This window comes from Eurosta solidaginis, chromosome 3, assembly GCF_040869045.1.
Source record: "Eurosta solidaginis isolate ZX-2024a chromosome 3, ASM4086904v1, whole genome shotgun sequence".
NCBI classification, from domain to species: Eukaryota; Metazoa; Arthropoda; class Insecta; order Diptera; family Tephritidae; genus Eurosta; species Eurosta solidaginis.
Window position 1 is genome coordinate 55,884,687 of NC_090321.1, and position 19,555 is coordinate 55,904,241.

The 19,555-nt window shown below is 38.4% G+C and overlaps 3 protein-coding genes across 3 annotated transcripts; all 3 read left to right on the plus strand.

The window, feature by feature from the left end:
- Positions 1–600: 600 nt before the first annotated feature.
- On the plus strand, positions 601–3,618 carry LOC137246381 (transcription factor Adf-1-like). Its single transcript, XM_067777474.1, has 4 exons — positions 601–1,113; positions 1,182–1,314; positions 1,376–1,532; positions 2,549–3,618. The coding sequence occupies exons 1-4, from the start codon at positions 1,108–1,110 to the stop codon at positions 2,661–2,663; spliced, it is 411 nt and encodes a 136-aa protein (XP_067633575.1). The 5' UTR covers positions 601–1,107; the 3' UTR covers positions 2,664–3,618.
- A 5,204-nt stretch (positions 3,619–8,822) lies between these two features.
- On the plus strand, positions 8,823–10,585 carry LOC137243751 (ATP synthase subunit beta, mitochondrial-like). The gene has a single exon (XM_067771822.1). The coding sequence runs from the start codon at positions 8,940–8,942 to the stop codon at positions 10,458–10,460; it is 1,521 nt and encodes a 506-aa protein (XP_067627923.1). The 5' UTR covers positions 8,823–8,939; the 3' UTR covers positions 10,461–10,585.
- A 5,667-nt stretch (positions 10,586–16,252) lies between these two features.
- Positions 16,253–18,021, plus strand: LOC137243752 (ATP synthase subunit beta, mitochondrial). Its single transcript, XM_067771823.1, has one exon. It carries the CDS (start codon positions 16,374–16,376, stop codon positions 17,892–17,894), a length of 1,521 nt encoding a protein of 506 aa, XP_067627924.1. The 5' UTR covers positions 16,253–16,373; the 3' UTR covers positions 17,895–18,021.
- The last annotated feature ends 1,534 nt before the right edge of the window (positions 18,022–19,555 follow it).

Here is a 19,555-nt window from a genome sequence, read left to right on the forward strand (position 1 = left end):
GAAACAGTTACATTTCGAAGAAGGTTCATGCATCGAATGACCAAAAGACGATGTGGAGAACAATAAAACAATTTGTCCTAAACGAAGAGAGAACAGAAATTAGCAAAATTATGGTGAAATCCATCGAGTTAAAAAAACCCGTTGGAGATCGGTTACGAACTTAATAAATTTTTTATAGAAAGTGTTGAAGGGCTGAATAGAAATATACCCTATGTGACATATATAAACAATGTAAAGCCTTGTGATAAACAATTTAAATTTAAGAAATTAGAATTAAATGAGCTCAAGAGTATACTCAAAGCAATGAATAACAAGAAAGACTATAACTTGATATCCCCAAAAATAATACGATGTGAATTTGATGTGCTGGGCCCAATTCTCCTTGAAATTATTAATGCGTCATTCGAACTGGGAGAATTTCCAAAAAAATGGAAAACTTCAATGGTGGTAGGTACCATTAAAAAAAGTTAAAAACACGCTAAATCCTGAATAGTTTCGTCCATCAATATGTTAATGACCGAAAGTAAAATACTTGAAAAAGTGGTGCATAAACAATTAGAAGACTATATGAAAAATAATCGGCTAATATCGGAAAAACAATCGGGATTCCGACAACGTCATAGCTGTGAGTCGGCAATAAATCTAGTAATTTCACACTGGAAGTCAGAAATGGACAACGGGAAATATATAGTGGCTGTTTATTAATGCTCGATACCCTGAAATGGCTTAACATAAACCAAAGAACTATCATGAATGTTCTACTTTTTGTATTTAAAATGAAGTATAATCTGCTACCAAATTATTTAACAAGCCAAATTGTGTATGTTGGAGATGTGCAACCCTACAGTTTATGGAACAAAAATGATTTTAGAATTAACTTTTATAAGTCTAATAACAGGCTAACCTAATATAAACGCACGCAAGTTATTTTCTGTCAAAAATGTCTCATGCACATACAACTTGTATGAGAGCAACCCAAATTGAATTTTCTGCGTGAAAACCTAACTCGATTTCCAATTTTTGTTTTGCGTGACATTTAGATTTGACGTTTACTGCCAGCTGACGTTTAGTTTTTATTTACAAATTGTAATTTTGTTTCGTGCTAAAATGGAGGTAAGAATTCATTTTCGTAAAAAATTATATATTTTTATTAAATTATAACCTTTTTGGATTTATTTCAGATTTGTAATGAGCAGCTTATTACTGCCGTGCAAGCGCACGTTTGTTTGTACAACAAATCCTCCGCGCTTTATAAAAATAAAGCTGCAAAGGATGCAGCATGGGAAGCAGTTGCAGAAGCAATCAACAGCAATGGTAAGTAAATGCTGGCGGTGGTTTATTTTTGTATTTTAATAATTATTTTATTGTTTTTCAGCCTATAACTGCAAAACACGCTGGCGTTCTTTGTGCGATCGATATAGGAAGGAGAAATCCGAGAATGCAGGGCGGTCGGGTGCTGGCACCAGCTTTAGAAAGCAGTGGAAGCTGTTCAGCACGATGCAGTTTATTGAAGAATCTGCAGAGGAGGGAAGGTAAGGAAATTTTGGTAATTCTTTACGACAGCATGACGCTGTTAATACGCGTCCAAAAATATCGAAAGATGTGTCAAAAGGCGCGTATTGACCTCGACAACAATAATCCGAATGCGGAAAATAAAAATTGTATCTGTGTCCGGAGATATTTGCAGTTGAAGCTAGAGATTTTCATGTGATTGTTGTAATTTCGTACCCACAAAAAAAATTGTTTTGCGCGGTTATAGTTTTGGTATCCAAACCGGTGTTGGACCCATCCAGGGTAATTTTTTATAAGCGCGGCCGAAGGCCGCCAATGCAGAAAGCTGTTCTGCGCAAAAATACTATGGATGCCACCCCCGTTTTCGGAGGTACCCACAGGTATTTTTTCGGTTTTTCGTTAATATCTTTTGAACGAGTTAAAATTTTTATTTCCGCCTTCGGATTATTAATACTGATGTCAAGACGCGTCGTTTGACATCACTATTTTTGGACGCGTATTAGCAGTGTCATGCTTTTGTAAGGAATTACCAAAATTTTTTATATTAAAGTAAATATTTGTGCCTGAGTGTCGCTAATGTTTCCACTAGTATATCGACTGCTAAAACACCTTCAAAAATGTCGGTAGCGTAAAATCAAAAGGAATAATTGTGCCTATGAAATGTTTATTACCGTTTTTGAATTGTTGATACCGAGATTTATGGATGTATTTTAGCTGTCTATCGCAGACGTAAAGTACTCTAGCATTTAAGTGAAAGTTCGATGTCCAGACGTTTGTCTTTGTGATTCAATGAAATATTTCATAACGAAACCCAGGGCAGTTTTAAATATCATTGAGTTTTTGGTTTGTCGCGGATCGATCCGCAATCCCTCCGCAAAGCATCCGTCGGATATCGTAACAATCACGAAAATCTTTCATTCAAAAAAATTTCCAATTTTGAGGCTTATTTGGGATCATTTACAAAAATTTAAATTGCTATATACTTTGAACGCCTATAATAAACTTTTATTACATTTTTTTTTTTTTCTACTTCCAGTCCAGTTACCAATGTAGATTCTCCTAAGCCGCCAGACAAACGCCCTTCACCTCGTGAGCCGCCGAAGAAGAAAAAGGTGGATGACCTTTTTGAAGACGTTTTGATAAAGATGTGAGAAAGGTACTCTGCGGCTAACACGCAAGAAGACGAAATATTTTTCTCCTTGCTTAAATCTAAACTTGCAAGGCTGTCTCAATCGCAAAAGGACGAGTTGCAAGCAGACATCTTAGCACTTGTTTCAAACAAATTGAAACATTATAATTTATAAATTAGTATAAAAGTTATCATTCTCGACTGATCCATACACCTGAGAAAAGAAAAATAGCAGTGGCAATTTTTATCACTGAATTGATTTGAGTATGTGGTTTTGTAGCCCAATAAATTTTAGTACAACAAAGTACAAATTATAGATCTCTCATAACTCGCCTTAATTTTTGACAGTTTTTTCGAGGGTATTTCAGATTTTCGCCCATAAAATGTGAACAATTTTTTGTTGGTTGCTTAAAATTTATTGGGCTATTGGGCTATTTCGACTGATATTCTATTTTCTGTTCGCCGGTAAAATAATAGCAGTGGTCTTTTTATCATATTTCGTCAATTTATTTCTCTTTTTTATTTTTGATAATTTATGAAAAAACTTTTGTAAATTTTGTCGCAGAAACTATGCAAACCAATCTCAAAAACAGTTCCAAAAAAATTCTAAAGCTCGAAAAAATTCTACGAATATTCCGAAGTTTTCGATTTAGAGCTTTCAGATGTTTGTTGAGTATGCAGCTTTGTAGCCAATTCAATTTTACTTTAAAGAAGTGCAAGTTTCAAAACGATATTGGCCAACGTTTAGTTTTGAGAATTTTGTTGTCGATGGTGTTGCTCATTTTCTTCTATATCATCATTCATTATATGAAAGAAAACGATCGTCTTAAAACCTAATTTTCATTAAAATAAAATTGAATTGGCTAAAGAGCTGCATACTCAACAAACATCTGAAAGCTCTAAATCGAAAACTTCGAAATATTCGTAGAATTTTCTCGAGCTTTAGAATTTTTTTGGAACTGTTTTTGAGATTGGTTTGCATAGTTTCTGCGACAAAATTTCAAATAAATGTTTTCATACATTTAAAAAAGCAATATGGGCAATCCCCGATTATTAAAAAATCATACGAGCTTTAGATTTTTTTTGGAACTGTTTTTGAGATTGGTTTGCATAGTTTCTGCGACAAAATTTACAAAAGTTTTTTCATAAATTATCAAAAATAAAAAAGAGAAATAAATTGACGAAATATGATAAAAAGTACCACTGCTATTATTTTACCGGGTCTGTATATCCGTAAAGTACAAAATACATAACAAAGATGTGCCATTTGTTTGTAAAACCTTAAAAAATATAAACATAGATACAATAAGTACAAATTTTGAATTTTAGTAAATAAAAATATTATTTATTTATTCTCAAATTTTTATTTCATTAGTATTTAAAATAACGGTTGTTAGTTACTAAAGGTGGTATCAAAAGACACGTCTCGACCTCCGTTTTAAGAATCCGAAAACGGAAATCTTTCTGTCCAAAGTTATTCACAAAAAACCGTAAAATTACCCAGAGCGGGTCCGAAATATGGGACCTGATCCATAGTTTTTTTTGCATAGAACACCTTTCTGCGTTGGCGGCCTTCGGCCGCGCTTATAAAAATTACCCTGGGTGGGTCCGACACCCTTTTGGGGATCAAAACTAAATGCACGCAGAACACCTTTCTGCATTAGTGTGTAAGTGTGTACAACAAATCTGACGAAAAAACAACAACCACATGAAAATTAGAACCGATTTTTTGCTCATATCTTTTGACAGACGCACCTTTTGATACCACCTTTGATAATTTTCAATAAAAATTAGGTGGTGCACCGTCTTGTAAAACGTTACCGAATTCGCAAATATATTTTTGTATATGCTTACAAAAGCGTAGCAAAAAGACGCTGCTCTGGATCTATTGCAGGCCTACGAGATTCCTTTAGTAAATATGGTTCCAACAGTCTTAAAAATGTTTCGAATAGGTCGCAAGACATCCTCACGGACTTATAAAAGAGGTCTGGATGTTTGCGCTTCAGAATATCATAGCCAGTCGCTTGGAATCCAAATTCATCCCGAGTTTTAAATAATTGGCGTCTACATCTGCGTCCATGCTGCCTTTGATACATTTCCCGTAATAAAATAAGGTCTTCCGTGTCACTTAAAATTTCCATTATCTCCTTTTATTTTCTTTGTTAAATTGTTAATCAAACGTATTAAATTTGAACTTGTCAATATTTTTACAAACAAATTTGACAGATATGACAGCTCAGTTACGCACGCACGCATGCTTATTTGGGTTAAGGCAAAAAACGCCGGTTGTTTGCGTGCGCTAAAAAAACGCAGTGCGGTTTTATTAGGTTGGCCTGTTAGGCACAAAATATTTTAATGTACAAAGGCCTACAACTATTTAATGCATTACCAAGTAATATCGAAAATGAAAGAATCATTAATGTATTTAAAAGACTGCTAATAGATTACATTAGAGCAGTATTTTAGCTCACAATTCCTAATAAGCAAATTACTATCTAATAAGTAAATTGTACCTGAAAATGTTTATATTTTTAAATAGCAAAAAAAAGTTAATAAAGAAGAAACAAAAAAAAAATATGAACATTCGATTTTAACATACGAGTGTGAGCTTGTAAACTATATACACATAGCATTTCGAAAGATATTTTAATTTTCTATGATTTGATGCATCAATTCTTTCGAAAAGCGGATAAATAACAAAGATTTTAGACAGAGCATTATGGAGTACTTTACTGAAGCCGCAAATGTATCGTTACAAAATAATCGAGTTATAAATTTCGATATTGAGTGCTTCCATTATGGATACTAGTGTTGGGAACTATCGAATGAATTCAACTATCGATAGTTAGTTACTGAATGATTTTAACTATCGAACGAATTTTTTCATTCATTCATTCATTCATTTAATTTGTTCTTTAGCTTGCCAGAAGCCAAAAGAACAATTTCTGGATTGTTTTAGTTACCCCTCGGGGTAGCTAAAGAACAAACCTATATAAGACAAAAAACGTCGTGTTCCAATGAAACGTGATCCAGATACGGCTAGAGATTTAACATGCAAATGCGACAACAATGTGAACCATATTGATCAATTTGTTGTTGCATTTGTATGTTAAATTTCTATCCGTATCTGGATCACGCTACATTGGAACGTAACAAAAACGTTAAATATGACTAAAATGGTGTAAATTGTGCTTCAAGTAAATAATGAAAATATTCAATTTAAATGCCTTTGTTACATGTTATGCAAAGCGCATGAATGATATGCAAATGACCTTGGTTCGCAACCCACAGAGTTTTTTGGTCTCCCCAAACCTGTGGGGAGATTTTATGCCTCTACAACAACAACAACAACAGGAAGTAAGGTTACTTAAAATGGATTTTTATCTGTATTATTCAAATCTGTTTCAGAGGCATTATTGATTGCCTTAACTTAAACATAAGCTACTGTTTTTTTTTTTCAAAATTCAGGTCACGTTTAATTAATATAAAAATTGCACATTAAATTTCACTTATAAAAGAAACATAAAACAAATATTTCAAGCACTTAAATACTAAAAGTCGCTATAGTTGTTCTAGCCAAAATCGGATAGTGCATGAGGATCTATATTAAATTTTCGCCGCAGAGATGGCAACTGATTGTGTTATTAAACCCCTAAAAAAATTGATTGTAAAGTAAATAATACAAGTATGTACATCGAGTTGACATGAAAAATACCTTCAATGTATAAATTGCTGTTCAAAAGTATTATCATATCCAGTTTATCTCCTTTAAGTCGGTTTCTCCTGTCGTTAATTATTTGCCCTGCTTTCGAGAAAACTCGTTCTGACGGAACCGATGTTTCGGGTATACATAAATATTTTTTCGAAAGCATATATAGTTCCGGAAATGTTGACTGGCTACGATTCCAATAGTTTAGGGGATTATTTGAGCGATCAACAAAATTTTGCCTTAGATATTGCTCCAACTGAATATTTGCATTGACATTGGGCGCGTTTTGACAAATTTTTTTTGCTTCAGCAACTTTTTCATCGCGAAGGTCCCAGAGAGATACTTCGCTTTTATCGACCGATACTTCTCTTGGGGTGTTGGTAGAAACACTTGTGTTTTGTTGCCGTATTAGGGAAGTTACTTCTTCCACTAGCCATTTTGTTGTATTATTTGCATTAATTTCATTACCGAACGCAATTTTTTTAAACCAAGGATCTAGGAATGATGATTTGGCGAACATTTTGTCAGACTCCAACTGCCCTAATCGTCTCCAAACTACCTCTAACAATCTGCTCTTCAAACTTTCTCCCTCTACAGTTTTCATTTTGCGATTTCGTACTGCGTATTGAAGACCTCTGATTAGGGGCACTACCAGTGACATCGTGGGATAATTTTCTCCTGACAATTCGGTTGTCATGGCCTATATGGGCTTGAAAAGATTAGTGTAGTCCAACAATGTTTCCCATTCTGATGAATTGAGGAAATCAGGTGCATTTGGTAAAGAAGTTATTATGGCAGAGAGTGGTTCTTTTACCAAGCATATGCGCTCCATCATTATAAGGGTGGAATTCCACCGGGTAGGGACATCTTGTTTTAACCTCAGTTCAGTAACGCCCATTTGCTTTTGCATATTTTTTAATTTTTCCGTCGCTTGAGAACTATGGTTAAAGTAAGTGACTATGGCACGACACTTGTTTATGAGCACAGTAACTTGTGGAACAGCTTTGACGGCATCAATTACACATAGATTTAATGTATGCGCTACACATGGGAGGTGGTGCTTCTGTAGCATTTCAATTATATCCTTTTTAATATTAGCCCCGTTATCACTTACTACAGTAACTATTTTGTCAAAAACGGACCACTCATCAAATATTAACTTCAATTCTGTAGCTATATTTTGGGAGGTATGATTTCCTAAGATTTCCTTTGTTGATAAAACTGCAGAAATCATTTTGTTATACCGAACGAAATGACTAGTAACTGACAAAAAAGATTTTTGACTATCAGAAGTCCACATATCAGTTGTAACTGAAATATGTGTTACAATGTTGAGCAAGTCATGCAGTTTCTTTCTTACTTCATTGTATTTAAAGGGTAGCATTGTATTTGATAAAACTTTTCTGTTTGGCAAGGAATATAATGGCTGAAGCTTTTTTGTATATTCTACAAATCCTAAATTGTCAACGATGGAAAGCGGCTGCAAGTCTTTTGTTATCATCTTTAAAAGAGATTCATCAATATTATTTTTTTCTTGCTCTGAGAGCTCAGAACGTGTGCTGGTAACAAATAATTTTGTTTGAACAGTCCTTCTCAAACATCCACTATTGGAAATGTCTTCGGTAGGTACTGTTAACGAACTGCGCGCTGCACTCCCTGCAGTAGTTGACGAAAGAGAAGTGGAACTACGTTCCTCTTCTGAAATTACTGGCGCTATTTCTCCTGAAGTTAGATTCCTATGTTCTGAGGAAGACGGATGCTTACGGCGTAGATGGTCATTTAAATTTGATGTGTTGCCAGAAAATTTAAAAATTTTTTTGCATATATGGCATTTAACTTCATTGCCATTTTTGGTAAAAAAAACTCCCAAACAGAAGATCTCTTCAATCCAGGCCGCATTATAAATATCTACACAAATTAAATCGTTAAAATCACTTCCTCAGTTAAAAATATTTAACAATTACCACGCTTAAAACGTTTGTCGATTAGGTTGACGTATGCTAAATTTATTTTAATATCTTTTTAACACTGATATATGCACAGCAAAAATTTAAATAGAACGAATGATTCGAAGAAATAGTAATAGGCGAATCATTCATACCAAAAACTAGTAGTTCGATAAAATAGTAGTGAACGAATCATTCATACCTAAAACTAGTAACTCGAAAAAATAGTAGTGAACGAATCATTCATACATAAAACTAGTAACTCGAAAAAATAGTAGTGAACGAATCATTCATGCCTAAAACTAGTAATTCGAAAAAATAGTAATGAACGAATCATTCATACCTAAAACTAGTAACTCGAAAAAATAGTAGTGAACGAATCATTCATACCTAAAACTAGTAATTCGAAAAAATAGTAATGAACGAATTTCAAATGACTATCGAATGAATGAAAATTAGTGAACTATCGAATAACTCGATAGTTTTCATTCGATAGTTCCCAACACTAATGGATACAGTATAGTATTTTATCGAAAATAATTCCCTAGGTTAGATTGCATAACCCACGTTCTCTAATCACACATTATTCGCCTTGCATAATAAATTTTTACTTTACTTACCTAAAAGGCGGATTCAAAGAAATATGTTCGTGTTAAGGAGTGCTGCGAAGGCTGAAAAGCCAGTAATGTCTTTATTTAACACCATAAACCGAGGTGCTGCTGCTAAGGCAGCGGCCAAAGCAGCTGCTGGAGGAAATGGCAAAATTGTCGCAGTAATTGGTGCTGTTGTGGATGTGCAGTTCGATGATGAATTACCACCAATTTTAAATGCATTGGAGGTGGAGAACCGTGTTCCTCGACTAGTGTTAGAGGTTGCTCAGCATTTGGGTGAAAATACTGTGCGCACAATTGCTATGGATGGTACGGAGGGTCTGGTTCGTGGACACAAGGTTCTAGATACTGGCTATCCAATTCGTATTCCTGTCGGCGCTGAGACTTTGGGACGCATCATCAACGTTATCGGTGAGCCTATTGATGAACGCGGCCCTATTCCAACAAACAAAACTGCACCAATTCATGCTGAAGCACCTGAATTCGTTGATATGTCTGTCGAACAAGAAATCTTGGTAACTGGTATTAAAGTTGTGGATTTACTAGCTCCATATGCCAAGGGAGGTAAAATTGGTTTGTTTGGTGGTGCTGGTGTCGGTAAGACCGTATTGATTATGGAACTTATTAACAATGTCGCAAAGGCTCATGGTGGCTACTCAGTATTCGCCGGTGTAGGTGAACGTACACGTGAAGGAAATGACTTGTACAATGAAATGATTGAATCTGGTGTAATTTCGTTGAAGGATAAGACATCGAAGGTCGCTTTGGTATACGGTCAAATGAACGAACCCCCAGGCGCTCGTGCTCGTGTTGCATTGACTGGCTTAACTGTTGCTGAATATTTCCGTGATCAAGAAGGACAAGATGTATTGTTGTTTATTGATAACATCTTCCGTTTCACTCAAGCTGGTTCTGAGGTATCAGCTTTGTTGGGTCGTATTCCATCTGCTGTGGGTTATCAACCAACCTTGGCAACTGATATGGGTTCTATGCAAGAGCGTATTACAACAACAAAGAAAGGTTCTATCACTTCAGTGCAAGCTATATATGTGCCAGCTGACGATTTGACCGATCCTGCTCCAGCAACAACATTCGCTCATTTGGATGCTACAACTGTTTTGTCGCGTGCTATTGCCGAGTTGGGAATTTACCCAGCTGTCGATCCGTTGGATTCCACATCTCGTATCATGGACCCTAACATTATTGGTAATGAACATTATAATGTTGCACGTGGTGTACAGAAGATTTTACAAGATTACAAGTCACTTCAAGATATTATTGCAATTTTGGGTATGGACGAGTTGTCTGAAGAGGATAAACTTACAGTAGCACGTGCTCGCAAGATTCAGCGCTTTTTGTCGCAACCATTCCAGGTCGCTGAAGTGTTTACTGGACATGCTGGAAAGTTGGTACCTTTGGAAGAAACCATCAAAGGATTCAGTGAAATTTTGGGAGGCAAATACGATCATTTACCAGAAGTCGCTTTCTATATGGTCGGTCCCATTGAAGAAGTGGTAGAGAAAGCTGAACGTCTAGCTAAGGAAGCAGCATAAAATAAGTTAAATGTATTGAAAAAATGTAAATTACTCAGCGTTATAGGGGGTGAATGAATAAAATTCGAAAAATAAAAAATCTAGTTTCCACTATTATTAAAAAGTGATGGACAAAACATTAAAAATAGCGATTGGCCATATTGAATTCTATGATGCTGGCCCGAGTGGCGTTTATGCAGAGTAAAATTCTTAGTGAAATGAACACTCAAACTTCTGAAAATCTGAGAAAGAGAAGCAAAGTTACATTATTTTCAGAAAAGGAAACACCGTGCCTGCTAGCGGTGGTCTGCAACCTCTCGGCTTGACCGAATGCGGGGGTATTTTGGGTGCACCGGTATTAATAAGAGAGGGGTCTCAATTCAGTACAAAGCTTCAAGCGTTTTGCCAACGGATAATATGGCGACCTTAGAAGGGTTAATGTGGTCATATCAGTCGTTCATGAGATAGTCGGACTAGTACCTCAACGATGCTTGTTTCCAGAACGTACCGGATTTATATCCGTCAAAGAACCATCAACATCGATATCACTCCCCAAAATCTTCGGGCAGTGTCTTTATCACTCATACAACAGCAACAGCATCATGGCCCATTAAATTCGAAGTTGTCACAGAAAATAAAGGTAATAGTCTAGAACAGGGGTCAACTGCTAATACGCATCCATAAATATGGAGAGAGGTGTCAAAAGACGCGTATTGACCTCGACAACAATAATCCGAAGGCGGAAAATAAAACTTTTAACTCAATCAAAAGACATTAACGAAAAACGAAAAAATGACCACGGGTCCCTCCGAAACCGTGGGTGGGATCCATATTATTTTTACGCAGAACACCTTTCTGCGTTTGCGCTTATAAAAAATTACCCTGGCCGGTCCACCAATGGGGTGGGATCAAAATTAAATGCGTGAAAAATACAAATACAAATCCAATACATACAAACAAAACCTTTCCTGAATATTATTTTTTTAAATAGAAAAACCAAGCTTTTTAAAATAAGAACACCGGTGTACGCCGGCGCGCCACTCACGCCGCCACCGCCGATATATAATAGAGCCTACGCCGCCGCCGCGGCCTATAAATTGATCGGCGTAAAACTCTACTTCCGCCCCTAGACTTTTACCAAAATTAACAGATAGTCCGACCTGAAAGTACCAGTTTCGGAACATAACACATTTATAGCCAATAAAAGCAGAGAAGGAGAAAAATACCCAGAACTCGCGGAAGAGGAACGCACTCTCCCTAGAGAGACGCGCGTCACTCTAGCTCAACTTGTTGTTGTTGTTGTAGCGATAAGGTTGCTCCCCGAAGGCTTTAGGGGGTGTTATCGATGTGATGGTCCTTTGCCGGATGCAGATCCGGTACGCTCCGGTACCACAGCACCATTAAGGTGCTAGCCCGACCATCTCGGGAACGATTTATGTGGCCACATTAAACCTTCAGGCCACCCCCTCCCTCCCCACCCTCAAGATCCATGAGGAGCTTGGGGTCGCCAGAGCCTCGTCTGTTAGTGAAACAGGATTCGCCGCGGATAGGTGAGGTTGACAATTTGATTTGGAGAAGCTATATATTGCGCTGGCAACCTGAAGGGTTCCGCTACACACCCCTTGAATCTGGTATTTTAGTCGCCTCTTACGACAGGCATACCTACCGCGAGTATATTCTGACCCCCTTACCCGCTCAACTTCGATCTGTACTGTAACAGGTTAAACTCCTACCTATCCAGAATCAATGTGTCCTCACATGCAACCAACTTTTTTTAAATTGTAATGTGGAACCAACGCCTCTTAACACCCCTCGTACTATGGGTCACCCCTGTTGAAACTGCAAGTTCCCTTGGACTCCCGTTAGAGGATATTGATGACCCAGCGGGTTAGGGGGTTAGAATACACCCGCGGTAGGTATGCCTGTCGTAAAATACCAGATTCAAGGGGTTGTGTAGCGCAACCTTTTCAGGTTGCCAGCGCAATATATAGCTTCTCCAAATCCAATTGTCAACCTCACCTATCCGCGGCGAATCCTGTTTCACTAACAGACGAGGCTCTGGCGACCCCAAGCTCCTCATGGATCTTGAGGGAGGGGATGACCTGAAGGTTTAATGTGGCCACATAAATCGTTCCCAAACCCAACTGTCAACCTCACCTTCGAGCGGCGAATCCCCCAGCGGGTTTGGGGGTCAGAATATACCTGCGGTATGTATGCCTGTCGTACGAGGCGACTAAAATACCAGATTCAAGGGGCTGTGTAGTGCAACCCTTCAGGTTGCCAGCGCAATATACAGCTTATCCAAACCCAATTGTCAACCTCACCTATCCGCGGCGAATCCTGTTACACTAACAGACGAGGCTCTGGCGACCCCAAGCTCCTCATGAAACTTGGGGGTGGGGAGGGAGGGATGGCCTGAAGGTTTAATGTGGCCACATAAATCGTTCTCGAGATGGTCGGGCTAGCACCTTAATGGTGCTGTGTTACCGGAGCGTACCGGATCTGTATCCGGCAAAGGACCATCACATCGATAACACTCCCCGAAGCCTTCGGGGAGAAACCTTATCGCTACAACAACAACAACAACAGCGGCGAATCCCGTTTCACTAACAGATGAGGCTCTGGCGACCCCAAGCTCCTCATGGAACTTGGGGGTGGGGAGGGAGGGATGGCCTGAAGGTTTAATGTGGCCATATAAATCGTTCCCGAGGTGGTCGGGCAAGCACCTTAATGGAGCTGTGTTACCGGAGCGTACCGGATCTGTATCCGGCAAAGGACCATCACATCGATAACACTCCCCAAAGCCTTAGGGGAGCAACCTTATCGCTACAACAACAACAACAATTTGTGATTGGTCGCGTCTGTTGGCTGGGGCGAAGCACGGCTACAACAACAACAACAATCAAACATGCTAAACCATATAAAGCAATAGGTTCCGAATAGGAAAGTCATGCTGATGCTAAAAAACCTTGATAATGATGGATTGAGTTATCTGGCGCTTGTCTTTTTGTTTCTATCCACCTTTTTCATCTCTGAAAGTGGAAGATGGCGAGAGTGGTTTCACTACTTAAGTCTGGCAAAAAGCTTACCAAGGAGCCAAGACACTTTAAACTGGCCTTCTCTAATATATCACACGCCAAAGTGGGCATTATCACCGACCAAGTCTTCGGCAACCTTATTTAGGACGTGGACGTGTCAAATGTTGGCAATATTTGACATTCACTTCCAAAACTGGGTGTCACGTTCGATAGTGGCCTGCATTTCGACGAGCATGTCGATGCAATTGTACCTAAAGTTCAGAGTCGTAAGTCCTTCGCTGGAAGCGATTATGGCAAAGAAAAAGAAACGCTCGTAGCTACTCATAAAGCAATTGGCCAGCCGCATATATGATGTGCATCTTCGATGTGGTCGTCGAGCTTAAAAGAAACACACTGGAGGAAGCTGCAAGCATGTCAATACAGCGCGGCTAGAACATCATCTGCACAGTGATGCGAGCATACTCCTCATAAAGGAGAGAAACGAAATGCTGAACAAATTATTTCTGTTGAATACTCAACCTAGAAACCTAGACATCCTCGCCGACATCTGTCCACAAAGTCTTAAACCTATAAATGACCTGCGAACCTAGTTCTCAAAAGTCCAATTCCCGAAACTCGTAGTAGGAGAAGGCAGATTTCGTAGGGCGACACTCGTAACACTGATTCAACTTCGATCTGGGTACTGTAATATGTTAAACGATTACTTATTCACAACCATCCCAAACACGTACGTAATGTGTTTCTATATTCTGGATGACATGTGTCTCCACAAATATCTTTTGAATATTAAAGCGAAACCAATGCTTCGAACACCCTGTTGTTGTTGTAGCGATACGGTTAGGGATTCCCCAGCGGGTTAGGGGGTCAGAATATACCCACGGTAGGTATGCCTGTCGTAAGAGGCGACTAAAATACAAGATTCAAGGGGTTGTGTAGCGCAACCCTTTCTGGTTGTCAGCGTAATATATAGCTTCTCCAAACCCAATTGTCAACCTCACCTATCCGTGGCGAATCCTGTTTCAGTAACATTCGCGGCTTTGGCGACTCTGAACTCATGAATCTAGGTTTGGCCAAAAAGGTCGCATGTGGTCATAACAATTCGTTCCCGAGATGTACGGGCTTGGTACCGGAACGCACCAGATCTGCATCCGGCAAAGTACCATCATCATCGATAACACTCCCCAAGGCCTTCGGGGAGTGTCCTTGTCGCTACAACAACAACAACGAACACCCTGTCATGCCCTTCGCTATGTTAGGGCAACCATGGCTTATTACAATGAACGCTTTTACAAGAGCTTCAACTTTTACAGTAGAGCTCTCAATTTTTCGTCTCGCTTAACTTTCCACAAAATTTGTGTGGCAGGACCGATTTTAAACTATACATTAAACGCAACTGTCACATATGATCCATGTTAATCCGGTACATAATTGATCAATGCTAACTTTGATTGTGCAATTGTCTAGTTACATTTTTTTATACTCAGCGTGCTTTGCACACAGAGTATATTAACTTTGGATAACAGTTGGTTGTACAGGTATAAAGGAATCGAGATAGATATAGACTTCCATATATCAAAATCATCAGTATCCGTTTGTCCGTTAACACGATAACTTGAGTAAATATTGAGATATAAATATTCACCAAATTTGGTACACGAGCTTATCAGGACCCAGAATAGATTGGTATTGAAAATGAGCGAAATCGGATGATAGCCATGCCGACTTTTTATATATATAAAATTTTGGAAAACACAAAAAACCTGATTATTTAGTAAATAATACACCTAGAATGTTGAAATTTGACACATTGACTGATATTGAGACTCTTGATAAAAATTAAAAAAAAAAATTTTTTAATGGGCGTAGCACCGCCCACTTGTGATAAAATCAATTTTACAAATATTATTAATCATAAATCAAAAATCGTTAAACCTATCATAACAGAATTCGGCAGAGAGGTTGCCTTTGCTATAAGGAATGCTTTGAAGAAAAATTAACGAAATCGGTTAAGGGCCACGCTCACTTTTATGTAAAATATTGTTAAAAGGGCCGTGGAAGAATAAAATAAGCTATATCATTGCAAAACAGAGTTTTATATCAATGGTATTTCATTTCCAAAGTGGATTTATAACAATAAATGGGAAAAACTTCAATTTTTAAAAATGGGCGTGGCATTGCCCCTTTTATGACTAAGCAATTTTCTGTTTCCGGAGCCATAACTCGAAGAAAAATTAACGGATCGTAATAAAATTGGGTACACAAATTTTCCCTATAGCAGGAAATATTTCTAGAAAAAATGGACGGGATCGGTCAAAGACCACGCCCACTTTTATATAAAAGATTTTTAAAAGGGTCGTAGACGAAAATAATAAGTAAAATCTTAGCGAAAAATAGGTTTGAATCAATGATATTCCACTTATCAAGTTTAAATGTAAGAGGAAATGGGGAGACATTTTTTTTAAACGGGTGGTGCCACGTGTTATGTATTAAAGTAATTTATCTGAAATTAAATGTGCAATTAAAGCTCACGCTGAGTATATAATGGTCGGTTAAACCCGAACTTAGCCTTCCTTATTTGTTTTAGTTTGCGAAACAAATTTGTAATTTAAATTAGAGAGTCAAAATTTGGTCTTTCCTTGAATATATGCCCGCTACCTTCAACCGAAAATTCGACACATTTGGGTCGAAATACTCGATAAAAAAAATCGCTATCGAACGTCAAAACTATCGATATGGTGAAGTATGGTATCGAAATGTGTGACCCTAGTTCGGTATCTGTGATAAGTCGTCTCTATTCGTGGGTTAAGTTGCATAATCTACTTTTTCGCAAACCGCACGATTTTCCTTGCATAATTAATTTTCAAATTAAATAAGACCTAGGCGAATTCAAGGAAATATGTTCGTGTTAAGGAGTGCTGCGAAGGCTGAAAAGTCAGTAATGTCTTTATTTAACACCATAAACCGAGGTGCTGCTGCTAAGGCAGCGGCCAAAGCAGCTGCTGGAGGAAATGGCAAAATTGTCGCAGTAATTGGTGCTGTTGTGGATGTGCAGTTCGATGATGAATTACCACCAATTTTAAATGCATTGGAGGTGGAGAACCGTGTTCCTCGACTAGTGTTAGAGGTTGCTCAGCATTTGGGTGAAAATACTGTGCGCACAATTGCTATGGATGGTACGGAGGGTCTGGTTCGTGGACACAAGGTTCTAGATACTGGTTATCCAATTCGTATTCCTGTCGGCGCTGAGACCTTGGGACGCATCATCAACGTTATCGGCGAGCCTATTGATGAACGCGGTCCTATTCCAACAAACAAAACTGCACCAATTCACGCTGAAGCACCTGAATTCGTTGATATGTCTGTCGAACAAGAAATCTTGGTAACTGGCATTAAAGTTGTGGATTTACTAGCTCCATATGCCAAGGGAGGTAAGATTGGTTTGTTTGGTGGTGCTGGTGTCGGTAAGACCGTATTGATTATGGAACTTATTAACAATGTCGCAAAGGCTCATGGTGGCTACTCAGTATTCGCCGGTGTAGGTGAACGTACACGTGAAGGAAATGACTTGTACAATGAAATGATTGAATCTGGTGTAATTTCGTTGAAGGATAAGACATCGAAGGTCGCTTTGGTATACGGTCAAATGAACGAACCCCCAGGCGCTCGTGCTCGTGTTGCATTGACTGGCTTAACTGTTGCTGAATATTTCCGTGATCAAGAAGGACAAGATGTATTGTTGTTTATTGATAACATCTTCCGTTTCACTCAAGCTGGTTCTGAGGTATCAGCTTTGTTGGGTCGTATTCCATCTGCTGTGGGTTATCAACCAACCTTGGCAACTGATATGGGTTCTATGCAAGAGCGTATTACAACAACAAAGAAAGGTTCTATCACTTCAGTGCAAGCTATATATGTGCCAGCTGACGATTTGACCGATCCTGCTCCAGCAACAACATTCGCTCATTTGGATGCTACAACTGTTTTGTCGCGTGCTATTGCCGAGTTGGGAATTTACCCAGCTGTCGATCCGTTGGATTCCACATCTCGTATCATGGACCCTAACATTATTGGTAATGAACATTATAATGTTGCACGTGGTGTACAGAAGATTTTACAAGATTACAAGTCACTTCAAGATATTATTGCAATTTTGGGTATGGACGAGTTGTCTGAAGAGGATAAACTTACAGTAGCCCGTGCCCGTAAGATTCAGCGCTTTTTGTCGCAACCATTCCAGGTCGCTGAAGTGTTTACCGGACATGCTGGAAAGTTGGTTCCTTTGGAAGAAACCATCAAAGGATTTAGTGAAATTTTGGGAGGTAAATACGATCATTTACCAGAAGTCGCTTTCTATATGGTCGGTCCCATTGAAGAAGTGGTAGAGAAAGCTGAACGTCTAGCTAAAGAAGCAGCATAAGCTAAGAATAATGTATTATGAACAAGTAGAGTGAACGAATAAAATACAAGTTTTACAAATAATTTAGGTCTACAAGACTGTATAAAAATAAACAATAATAACAATACACGATTTAGAATGATTGAAATTTTATTTTTTTTAAATTTATTTTTAGACGTAAGGAGATGCCAGTCGCAGCTTTCCTGGCGATTCTTGGGCATAACTTTGAACTGTTGAATGAAATAGTCGTTAATTTCGATTATTGACGGTAATAAAGGTCTTGGTAGTATAAAAGAATAATAAGTGGCGTTTTGAGGCCTGGAGCAGCAAGGGTTTGTGATTTCTTATTTAGGAACAAAGAGAAAAAAAATTAGCACATTAGATTCCTCCTTCTTGTAAGGACAAATACTTTGTCCGAAGTATTTGGAGACTTGTATCAATTTGTATAGTACTTTGCCAGATAAGATCCGTTAAGTTCCGGAAAATATCACATTAAGGCCAGGAACTTGGGGGTTGAAATAAACAGGATTCGCCACAGAAAGGTGATGTTGATAATTGGGTTGGAAAAGCTTTAGACTGCTTAGACAACTCATTGAAAGGGTTGCGCAACACTTCTTTTACCCTTCGAGAAGTGTTTTGAAGTAACAGCAAAAAACCAAAAGACTCGGGCCCCAAACCTGTCAGTCATTGAGTAGCATGAGATCGAGGTCTGGTAACAACCCCATTAACCTCGCCGGCTAAATATATGTATGATACACGTATATTTGTCACGGAGACCCCTTCGCGTAGGTGACGTTGAAAATTGGGTTGCGGAAGCTGCTAAGCATTTTATTGCGCATAAGCCGGTCGATTATTTAATATAACACTGTAGTTGTTGTATTAACAGTGCTTCGCCCCACCCAATGGACACGACCACTCACAAATTGTCATCAAAGCCCTCTAACGGATGTCGCAGAAAACTGGCTGTTTCAACATGGGCGGACCATGGGAAATAGGTGTTAGAGGCGTAGGTTCCACACTGCAATTGAAAAGATGGTTGGTGTCATGTGCGGACACATCGCATGCAGTACATACATTACGTATGTCGAGGTTGATTCTGGACAAGTAAGAGTTCATTTAACCTGTTACAGTATCCAGAATGAAGTTGGGCCAGGGTGATTCGTAGAAGGTCTTCTCCCACTAATGATTTAGAGAATGTAGTGTTCGACAATTCCGTTATAGAATACGTAGATACGGCTAAAAACTTAGGTTTAATTTTTAACAAAACATTGACATGGAAAGACCATATTTTTAGAATGGTTGGAAAAGTATGGAATGCTTCGTACACTATGGTTAACACAGTATTTCACGCCTTTGCAAATAAGACTACTTCTGGCTAAAGCGTACTTAATACCTACCATACTCCATGGTTGTGTAATTTACTCAAACTGTGACTATCTGTGCAAGAACAAACTAAATGTTGTTTACAACAACATTGCTAGATATGTTTATGGGTTGAAAAGACTTGACCACGTATCACAACATGCTGAAAGGTTGCTAAACATTTCTTTCGAAAATCTTTTAAAAGTCAAAACACTGTCCTTCCTCCATAAATTGATACACACGAAGGAACCTGACTATCTATATCGTAAGCTTATTTTTCTGCAATGTTGTTGTTGTTGTTGTAGCGATACGGTTGCTCC

Coding starts and splice junctions, on each gene's coding strand:
- LOC137246381 (XM_067777474.1), top strand. Junction 1,315..1,375: donor AGAAGCAATCAACAGCAATG/GTAAGTAAATGC, acceptor ATTGTTTTTCAG/CCTATAACTGCAAAACACGC. Junction 1,533..2,548: donor GAATCTGCAGAGGAGGGAAG/GTAAGGAAATTT, acceptor TTCTACTTCCAG/TCCAGTTACCAATGTAGATT.
- LOC137243751 (XM_067771822.1), top strand. CDS start 8,940: ATGTTCGTGTTAAGGAGTGCTGCGAAGGCTGAAAAGCCAGTAATGTCT.
- LOC137243752 (XM_067771823.1), top strand. CDS start 16,374: ATGTTCGTGTTAAGGAGTGCTGCGAAGGCTGAAAAGTCAGTAATGTCT.